Source organism: Furipterus horrens, unplaced genomic scaffold (assembly GCF_987537825.1).
Source record: "Furipterus horrens unplaced genomic scaffold, mFurHor1.1.pri manual_scaffold_10, whole genome shotgun sequence".
Lineage (NCBI taxonomy): Eukaryota > Metazoa > Chordata > Mammalia > Chiroptera > Furipteridae > Furipterus > Furipterus horrens.
The window spans coordinates 37971378-37982490 of NW_028327180.1; the positions used below are offsets into that span (position 1 = coordinate 37971378).

At 49.9% G+C, this 11113-nt stretch overlaps 1 protein-coding gene across 1 annotated transcript; it reads right to left on the reverse strand.

Moving 5' to 3' along the window:
• Positions 1 to 249: 249 nt before the first annotated feature.
• Positions 250 to 7033, reverse strand: MOB3A (MOB kinase activator 3A). The gene is made up of 3 exons (XM_090289215.1): positions 6460 to 7033; positions 2078 to 2280; positions 250 to 1688 (listed from the first exon to the last, which is right to left on the reverse strand). The coding sequence occupies exons 1-3, from the start codon at positions 6878 to 6880 to the stop codon at positions 1659 to 1661; spliced, it is 654 nt and encodes a 217-aa protein (XP_090145341.1). The 5' UTR covers positions 6881 to 7033; the 3' UTR covers positions 250 to 1658.
• Positions 7034 to 11113: the final 4080 nt, after the last annotated feature.

Sequence of the window (11113 nt, forward strand, 5' to 3'; positions counted from 1 at the left end):
ACCTTCCCTATGGCATTTCTCAACCTATTTTTGATACTTTTGACCTAATTGCCCCCAGCCTGCACCCCATGAAATTCTAACCCACTGCCATTCTGTGCACCTGGTTATCTATTGGGGGCGCTTTGGTGGACCATAAGTCATTGTGACATCTATTTCCTCACCACTTGGGGATGGGTTAAGAGAACCCCAGTGACAATGACAGTGATGTGTCCTGCCAGAAAAAAAGAAATGACAGCCAGCAGCAGCTAGTATGAAAATGGCACAATTTATTCTGATGTTCATGTGTGAACACCCATGGGCACAAAAAGGCAGGGAGGGGCCTCTCCTTGCCCCACAGTCCCTGCCACCTTCCCCAACCTGGCCTGGCTGAGGGGAAGAACTGGTGATAATCTGGGAGGGGATACAGTGGTTTTGGCATTCGGTCATGGTTTTGTATTTAAAAGGAGCTACATTCGATTGGATGGTCTTCTGTAGTCCTGTGGGGTTCATGTCCCCAGGGATCCAAGAGCTGGACCCAGTGGTGTCCAGAAGGACTAGGCTGAGGTCATTCGTGTTAACTGCACTTGTTTGGTGTTGGGTGATGGTGCCCCCTCTATTCTGTGGGCATCCTAGACACCCAGAGGTCCTCAGAGGTGGGTGTGTTTGGGTGGGAAGGGCTGCCACTGAGGGCAGGGAGCTTGGAGCATGTGGCTTCCTAATGTCACTTCAATGCAGCCTCTTGTGGGTGCCCAGCCACATGCCCCAATGTTCTGTGGGGAGACAGTGCTGGGACTCTGGTCCCCTGGCCACAGAGGGCCACGTCAAGGGTTTCATATAAATTGGGAAGGCACCTTAAGAAAGGCCAGGTTCAAAGACCCCAAACCTGGGACAGGCTCTATGGGAGGGTCATCCTGGGTTACTTGTACTGGAGGGGTGTTTGTCTAGAGGGGAGGGGAGTTCACTATTTACAGATAAAAAGCTGTTGTCTCTTTAACATCTCAGGGTGGTTGTCAGTGAGACTATATAAAAACTCAATCTTTTACGATACTTGAGGGGTCCCAGGAAATCTGGGGTATAGATGTGGGGTCTGGGAAACCCTGACAGATGAGTCAAATATTTTGGAGGAATTGGAAGAAACAGAAGGGGACTGAGGAAGAGAGGAGGAAGGGGAAGGGAGCCAGGGCCACACTGTACTCTTATGACAGACATGGGGCTGCAGGAAGCATGCTGGGAGGTAACTGAGGCTTGAAGGCGCGGCAGAGTCAGGCTCCTGTCTTGCTGACCCAGAGCCTGCGTAGCCTGTTCTCTCCCAGGCCAAGCATGCTGGGAACATTAGGGGACAGGCCTGTGAAGGGCAGGTAGAGCTCCAGCCTCCGGACAGATCCAAGTGCCTTATAGATAAAGTGGATTTTCCTAGTTGCTCGCAGCACATAGAATCACAGAGTTCAAGTTCAATCCAGGCCTGCTGTGTGTGGACCCATGGCTGCTGCCACCTCAGAATCAGAGAGGCCTCAACCCTGGTGTCCAGTGCAGCATTGGGGACACAGAGGTCACCATCTGATGACTGTGGAGGTCAATGACCTGGCTGGGCAGAAAACATAGTCCATATTCCAGGGTGGTGGCCCTCAAGTCGGAGTGTCCCCTGGCACTGCCTTGGTGACAGTGGGGCCGAAGGGCTCTCAGTGGCACATCCGTGCGGTCATTTCTTTCTGTTAAGAACAACAGAACATCAGGTATTGACACAAGAGGTGACATAAATCACACACACATATATATACAGAAAATCAAGGGATGCAGTCTCAAGAGACTCATGGACCTCATTTAAGGCCAAACCTTACAGTAAAGGGAACAGAAAGCAGCACGCCCGGGGCTGGGGTGGCAAGCTCCGTGAAGGGCCTGAGAGGCCACTCAGTCAGCACTGGAAGGCAGATGGTGTCTGTCTGACTGCTCAACTCTGCCCTGTTGCTGAAAGCAGCAGCAGCAGTAAGTGAATAGCTGAGTGCACTAATAAAACTATTCACAAAGCCAGTTTACTGGCCCCTGTCTTCGGGTGCCCCAGTGTCCCCTCCCTGACCCGCCCAGTCCCTGCCCCACTCACCAGTGGCTCCAGCTCCTTGGTGTCTATGAGGCCGAACTCCTTGACGAAGTAGTAGAAGTGCTTGTAGCAGGTGTTGACATGCGCCTCGGAGCCCATCTGTGCGATGCGGTCAAAGTGGTGGATATAGACATGCACAAACACACGGAAGAGCCGGGACAGGATCTTCTTCACCACCTGCAAGAAGTTCTTGGGGAATGGCGTGCCTGTGGACAGTGAGAGGGACCAGGATACTCAGGAAGCAGCCTCAGGGGTCCAGCTTGGCCCTGGAACCACGCTGCCCTTGGATTGCTAGAGTGAACTAGCCCTGTGAACTAGCGAGGCCCAGAGAGGCTGAGACGCCTGCCCAAGTTCACACACCCTATGTCTTGGTTTCCTGCTGAAGCCAAGTGTTGACTGACTGGGTGGGAGGGGTCTATCCCTGTGAAGGAACCCCTTTCTCCAGGATCTGCCACCTCCTGACCCCCACCTTGGTCTCTCACCTCTAGCTCCAGGGATCCCACTGCAATGCTGTAAGAAACCCACCACTCTGCTTTTTAACAATGCCTGGGGAAGGGATGGTGAAGCCCATCCTCAGGGTACTCGATGCCCCATTGGTCCAGCCGTCGCTGGGATTGTGCTGGGAGTCACACATTCCTTCTGCCTTTGCCCACTTCCCTTCCCAGAACCCAGAACATTTCCTACCCATGTCTGCCAGCAGTGGATCTGCTATGTCTGCTTTGGGATTCAGCCATGTATGTATAGTTCTAGTCACATTTATTTTTCCTAATAGAATGGGAAAACCCCTAACAACTTTTTAAAAAATTTATTGATGTAGACAGAGAAAGAGGAAGGAAAAGAGAGAGAGAGAGAGAGAGAGAGAGAGAGAGAGAGAGAGAGAGAGAGAGAGAGAGAGAGAGAGAGAGAGAGGGAGAGAGAGAGACCTCAATTTGTTATTCCACTTATTGATGCATTCTTTGGTTGATTCTTGTATGTATCTTGACCGGGGATCAAACCCTCAACCTTGGTGTATTGAGATAATGCTCTAACCAACTGAACTACCCAGCCAGGGCCTAGAAATATATTTTTTGACTTTGATATTTTCCACTTGATATCTTTCTCTCTCTCCATTTTAATTATGTTTTTATAATATTAAATTTGGTGTACTTATCAGAGCTTCCTTGAACGCACACACTATGTTGCACTTTCTTCTCCTGTTATCATAATTTCTTTACTTTTTAAAATTGTGATATAATACACCCACCATGAGATTCCTTATCCAAGCCATTTTAGCTGACAGTTTGGTGGCATTAGGCACATTCACATTGCTGTGCACCCCATGGGTTTCTTCCTGCTTCTGCCTGCTTTCCCAACCAAGACTTCAAGTTCTCTTCATCCCACAGGCAAGACAGAAGCTACATATTAACGAGATCCAACCAGGGTTACCAGGTAGGTGCCTGCACCCAGGACTGATAGACTGGCTCACCCCTGAAGAGAGGGGCTTAGGGGCCGATGGTCCAGAAGAGGACACACAGATATTGCTAACAGTGGGAAAGCCATGGTGCACCAGGCACACACTCGGGAGAGGACCTCAGCAGCTGGACAGCACTGTGCTTAGGAGGCCTGCAGTTGGCTGAGGAATGGCCCAAAGAGGTCCATGTGAGTGCAGGACATCCACGTGCAGGAAGGCTCAAGATGCGACGTCTGCAAGAAGACCGGGACCAGTGGCCCTCACACAGGGAGCTGACAAGGCTGCTCACCACTGAGGAAGGTCCAAGATGTGTCCAGTTAAAAGGCAATTGGGAAAGAACATGCTCTCTGTGCAAGATAGGTCCAGCAATCTGTCTATTCATTTTCTTTGCTCCATAGACTGGCATTGGGATTGGTGACTCTGATGGCCAGCTGGGCTGCTCTCCACAATGGCTTTGAGGTTCTTTAAGGAGAAATTGTGAGCAGTCTCAGCACAGTAAGATTTGTTGCACATCAGCTGCACTTTAAGCTCCTTCACATTGTGGACCAGGGACTTCCAAAAGCCACTGGGCAGCATGGGCTTTGTTTTCATGTTGCTCCCATAACCAATGCTGGGCATCAAGATCTGGCCCTCGAATCTTCTGTGCACCCTATTGTCAACACCTCTGGGTTTCCACCAGTTACACTCAGTTTTGATCTATCTGTCTGACTGGTGCTGGATAAACTTAAAAAAATATTTCTTTTTAAAATCCTCACCCAAGCACATTTTTTTTTCCATTGCTTTTTTTAGAGAGAGAGGAAGGGAGAGAGAGAAACAGCTATGCCAGAGAGAAGCATCGACTGCCTGCCTCCTGTATGTGCCCGGACTGGGGACTGTATGCGTGCCCAGACCACAGGATCAAAACTGCAACCTAGATATGTGTTCCGACTGGAACGGAACCTGCAATCTTTCGGTTATGGAACACTACTCGAACCGTGCCACAAGGGCTAAGGCCAAATGAACTTCTTGGTCCTCTTTTTGACAATCTTGCGTTTTACGAGGGGTCTGAGGACAGCCATGATGCTGAGTAGAAGACGGCTGCCACCTGTGTAGGCTGCGCCAAAGGAGAGCTACTGTGTGGCCCTTTGAAGGAGAAGTTTGCCACCCTGATCTGACACTAAAGAGCATGAGCTGGTGGCTTAGGGCCTAAGTGGGTGTTAGGTGTCAATGGCACAGGCCTGGGAGACTGGGATAAAATTTGGACCCTGTCCTTTCTTTGCTCAGCCACAAATCTAACCCCAAAGAACGTCTGGCAGGCTCTGGTTTTTGGAGGCACCACAGAAGAAGCAGACACTGCTGTCTATGTAAAGCATTTCATTCCACCTTTCAGCTGGGGGTCAAAAGAGGCCGAGGGGCCCTGGGACTTGCAAATAGGGTAGGAAGGTATGGCCTGGGCCAGACAAGCTCCCAAGAAAAGCAGCAGTGACCTTGACCACAGGATGTGGCCATGTGGCAGAGGCTGGGACCCAGAGAGAGCATGGAGTTTGGCAACGTGGCCTCAGACTTACGTCTGGGCAGCTATATGGTGTCTGTCAAGTTAATTTTCTCTCCATTACTAGTCAGTTTCCTCTTTGGTAAAACTGCTAGAATTCTCATTCCACAGGCGAGGAGCTGACTAGAGGAACTCAGGGTCTAAGCTCTAGGATGCAGACCCTTCAGGAACTACTGGGGAGCCAGTAGGCTGTGAGTGAGAATGGGGAGCATGTGCAGACTTGGATGCCAGGGCCACAGCATGGACTCAGTGACCTGATGGGTGGGTAGGTAGGAGCACCTGTGAATCCCTAGTTTGCGAAAGCATCTGTTCTGAACCAGCCTTTTCTCAGGCCTCTGACAGCCTTCTGTCAGTGCAGGCCCATTCCCTATACAGACGGTGAGTAAGGTCCAGAGGTGTGAGAAACTGACCAGGTGCAGAGCCCATCAGCGACCAAGAACTGGGCCTAAGACCCTTTAAGATATGGGCTTGAGACCTGTTCACCCTGTTTTCCATGACGCTGTGTTGACACCAATGGTGAAAGTGAGAAGGGCCTCTGTGTGGGTCTCCTAGGGCTGCTGTAACAAGTCACGAACTCAGTGCTTAAAAATGCTCATGTTTTCCCTCACAGTCCTGGAGGCCATTAGTCCCATGTCAGTTTCACGGGGCTGAGGTCAGGTTGTGCGCAGGGTTGCTTCCTTCTAGAGGCTCCAGGGAAGATCCATTTCCTGCTCCCTTTTATAAGGACCCTTCTGATGAAATTTAGGGCCCACTTTGATAATCCAAAATAATCTCTTCATTTTAAGAGCCTTAACATGAAGCAAATCATAACCCATCCACACACTGGAATACTACTCAACCATGAAAAGGAGTGAAAGTTTGATCCTCACTACAACATGGATGAACTTTGAACACATGTGGTCAAAAACAGAATGCCACAGACTGTGATTACATTTATGTGAAATGTACAGAAGGCAAATCCACAAGGGACAGGAAGTGAATAAGTGGTTGTCAGAGGCTGGGGGTGACTGCTGACAGGGAGAGGGAATCTTTTGGGGGTAGTAAAATGTTCTGGAATTAGAGGGGATGGTTGCATAACACTGTGGATGTACTAAATGCTACTAAACTTACACTTTAAATGGGTGGATTTCATGGTCTGTGAATTCTCTCAGTAAAGCTGTTATTAAAAACATGACTACCCCCTGCAGGCCCACACCTTTCCCTCCTGCTCTTCTTCGCCCGAGGCGGGCAACCTTTACCTCTCTCTCCTAAATTCCAAGGGCCCTTCTTTTTCCCTCCGTAACTTGTTTCCTGAGCCCATTCTTTCTGTAGCTCACTTCTACCTCTGTGACTTCCTAAATAAATTTTCACTTTTAGTTTGAAAAAAACAAAAATATACGCCCAGCCCCAGGCTGCCCGACTCACCAACGTTGGTGGGGAAGACATCTTCATTGTTGATCTGTACCTCGATCCAATCCATGAGCAGGTCCATGTACCGTGGGGCTGACAGCGCTGTGGGCTTGCGGAACTTGTGCTCATCCTGCCAGCGATACTCGTACTTGGGGCCGCCTGACATGACAGGGCAAGACTGCTCAGTACAGTCATCGCTGATGGTGCCGTAGATGAGGTTGACACGATTGAAGAAGTCCACCACGTGCACAGCCACCCAGTCGTTGAGCTCCTCACCAGTGGGCAGCTGCACAGCCACCTTCAGGTCCAGCCCCGCGTTCAAGGATGCCTGCGCCTTCTTGTGCAGCTCAAACCGCTGGGTGCCCGGCTCAAACTTGCGCTTGGGGCGGAAGGTCTTGTCTTTGTTGAAGACCTGCTTCAGGAAGGGGTTGGACATCGTGGTCCTCACTGCACGTTCGTTAGTGAGGCCTCCACGGATGGGGCTGGGCAGGACACTGGTGTTGACCACCAACCCAGATGGCTGGAAATTTACTGGCCCCCAAGTCTTCCCCAAGATCTGAAATACAGAAAGAGGAAGAATTGTCACCTGTTCCCGGAAACCCTGTTCTGGAAGCAAGAGTGGGCCACACTAGGGAGTTTTCCCAGGACTTCTGGTTTTGAGTTTGATCAAAAGAGTGACAGTTCCTCAGTAAAAAGAACTGCCCTGAGGCGTGTCCCAACTGCCTCAGAGTAGGAGACACTGCAGGCCAGCTAGCATTCTACTCCTGCCCCCAGCACCTGGAAGCTTTTATAAAATGGGAGAGAGCAAGCCAAAATATGCAGAGTGGCTCAGGGTGACTGCAGAGGGCTAAGTAGTGGCCTCCATACAGAGATATCCATATCCCTGAGACCTGCAAAGAGGATCTTATTTGGAAAAAGGATCTTTGCAGATGTGATTAAGTTAAGGATTTTGGGATACGCTTGTCCTAGATAATCCAGGGTGGGGAGTTCCCTAGACGACACACAGACACACAGGGGGAGGTCCATGTAACAAAGCAGGCAGAGATGGGGTGATGTGTCTACAGGTCAAGGGACAGTAGGGATCACTGACACTGCCAGAGCCAGGAGAGGGGCCTGGAACAGGTGCTCCTCTGAGTCTCAGATGGGACCAGCCTTGTTGATACCTGCTAGGGCTGGGAGGGAAGAAATTCCTCTTCTCTGTTTGTCTAAATCTCATTATTTGATTAGGGCCCGCCTTACTACAGTGGGACCTCATTTTATCATTTTGATGACATTTGCAAAGCCCCATTTCCAAAGGCTGGACATGAATTTGGGGGGACACTATTCATCCCCAGAAGACTAGCTAAAGAGCTTGGATGAGTTGGTCTGGGTCTTGTTTGCACCTACATGGGAACATGCCAGACACCCACCCATTCCAGGGGCAAGGGCTTGACATGGGGGCTGCAATCAGTGTTCCCTGCCACGAAGGCCCCCATCTCCCACCTGACCCACCTTCTCCTGTCTGTGCTCAGTGTCCCCTCTGTTACATGGCGAGAGTAACAAGCTCCATCTCAGAGGCGAGAGTATGAAGTGAACACACAAAGCCATAAGCCCTGCTCACATTCAGGCTGCAGTCACTCTGTCGTCCCCAACATCACCATCACTCTGCCACGATGATGGTGCCAGCTGGCCTGCAGCCTCCTTGTTCTCTATCTGCAGGCCCAGGTGGATGCACCCTCCTGGGAGGGTGCAAGAGGTGGAAACAGAGGGAGGGTGGGGCTTGTGGGGTGGGGGACTCTTGGGAGTTCACCAGAGACAGAAGTGGAGGAAGTGCCTCTGTATTCAGGCCCAGCTCCACAACACACATGCAAGGGTTATCAATCAGTATTGACAATATTATAGTAAATCCCCATTCCTTTTTTTTTTTTTTTTCTCCAATAGTGGTGTGAACGAAAAAGGGGCAATAGAGTAGACCTGACAAGCTCCAGGGCCACATGGCCAGCCTGGCAAGCTCAGGGACCAAGAGTAACCACATTAAATGATGTGATCACCTCCAGAGCAGGTCATGGAGGGCAGTCACACTCCAGGCCTAAGGCATCCTTAAACAAAAAGGTCAGTCTTTACCCTAAGCAAGCCCTGCCTGCCATTCTGGTACACTTAGCTTAACACTTTTGCAATGTCAGAGTGATCTTTTTATTCCAGACCCTTTGGAGGACAGACACCCTCACTAACTAGCGCACTCCTCCGTGCTATCTTGTTGCCCATACCATCTCTATTCACTGTGAGTGCTCAGTGTTAACTATCCTGCCCCTCCTACGTGTGTCTCTCCATTTTACTTTTTACCCAATCCCACTTTCCCTTCTCCTTAACCTCCCATCAATAACCTTCGTTACTGTCCCTCCTTTGACTCCAAATTCATAAGAAGAACTGCAAACTGCCATACTGGAGCATTTTCTCAATCATTTGAGAACTAGCTTCTAGGCATGTTCTCAGTTTGGCTCAAAAAAGATCTAATAAATTCTTATAAGATCCTTCCATAGGTTTGGACATACTTTTGTTGACAGTGGGAGTTTATTTCCGTGATGTGTGGCCAGCTTGGCTTATCTGGCGGCCCACCCTCCAGAGTCAGCACACCATGTAGCAAATGACCACAAACTAAGGGGACTGGGCCTCACATTGTCTGCAGAGATGTCTCTCAAGGCCCAGGGCAACTCCAATGGAGTAAGATCCATTGAAGCTGGCACTGCCAAGGCCAGGCTCAGCCAAAGGGAAGAACACATCCACTTTGAACACAGCGCTCAGCTCAGTGCAGCAGGTGTAGATCAGGGTCAAGTCAAGTCCTTCTTGGGCCCAGAGAGTGAGCTATCTCATATACACTATGTCTTTGGGGTCAAGGTGAAGTGACTCGGATGATAAGATGGCCTTAGGGTGCTGAGGGTTTCTAGCAAGTTTAGAAAGAGCTGAGTCATGACTTGGGCCACATCCTGGAGCCCAAGTGCATCCTTCTGGCTTGGCCTTGCCCAACTCTGGGCACAGGAAGAGTATCAGAGTGTGGAGGGCTCCTGGGCCCTAGCCTCCTACTAGAGATTCCTTTAGAACCATGGCCAACTGGAGTCTCTTCCATTGCTGGGGTCAGAGGGAACGCGGCAGAGTCTGCCCGTGTCATCCTTATGCACTTAGCAAAAACTAACTTCATGGCAGAAGGCCAGGCTCTGTCTTCCTGAAGCCTTCAGTTTAATTCCAGAGACTAGATATATCATAAAAAATGCCTAAACCAGTGTTCTCACCTGGGTAATCCTACCCCCAGGGACTCTTGGTGATGTCTGGGGACAACTATGGTTATCACAACTGGGGGTGTTCCTGGCATCAAGTGGGTGGGGGCTAGGGATGCTTCTCAACACCCTAGAGTGCCCAGGTAGCCCCCCACAGAGAGTGACCTGGCCCCAGTGTCAGCAGTGCTGGGGTGGCAGTAGGGAGCAGTAGCGGGAAGGAGACCCTGGTTTAGGCCATTTCACACAACTGATGGAATCAGGTAGAGATGCCCTTCCATGTGGCCTAAACCACATAAAACACAGAAACTGGGCATGGGGATGGAGGAGTCAACCGAAGATAACAGGGCCAGAGGATGAGAGAAACCCCACTGCAAAGAGAAGCAAACTATCCCCACACATGAGGATGGCTGTGATCAAAAAGGTCAGTGATGCTGGCAAGGACCAGGAGAAATCAGACACTTGTGGCCACCTGATGAAAACAGGAAAGGGGGCAGCATTGTGGAAAATGGTCTGGCAGTTAAGCAAGCAGAGTTATCAATTGACTTAGCAACTCACTTCTAGGTATCAACCCAAGAGAAGCAACAACACACATCCACACAGAACCTGTACAAGGATGCCCACAGCAGCTCGATTCATAATAATCACTGAAGGGTGGGAACAACCCGAGCGTCCATGCACAGGTGATGGACAAACACAACATGGTCTATCGATACACATTGGAATATTACCCAGCCATGAAAAGGCATGAAGCACTGACACACACTACAACATGGATGGACCTTAAACACATGATGCTCATGAGAGAAGCCAGATACTAAGGCCACGCAGTGTGTGATTCCATTTATGTGAAATGTTCAGAGCAGGCAAATCCACAGGGACAGACTGGGGAGGGAGATGGGGGTAACCGATGACAGGGTCAGGACTTCTTTTTGGGGAGGTGAGAATGTTTTGGAACCAGATAAGGTGTTGGTTGTACAACTCTGAATACACCAGATGCCACTGCATGTGCACTTTAAATGGGTGGAGTGAACAGTGAGTGAATAACAGCTAATAAAGCTGTTAACTTTTTAATAAAAGTTTTATACTCATAAATAAATAATTTAAAAGCTGTTATCTTTTAAAGGTGGGTGAGGAACAAGCAGAGCAAGTGCTGGCTGAGGCTCTGACCAAGAAACCTTGAAGAACTAAAGATGTTCCCACCTGTAAATTTTACAGGTACCACCTGTAAATTTGTCGTATGCTGTGAAATGTAACACAACTACAGAAAACTATCCAAGCTGTAAGGTGCAGTGAATGATCTGCCCCAGAGTGGACAAAGCCTGTGTAAAGACCTTCCACTCGGCAATGCTGCTTGAGGCAGCTTGTGCTCTGGAGCAAAAAGGACCCAGTGCCTCCTGCCAGACCAGAAGTGCCTTCGG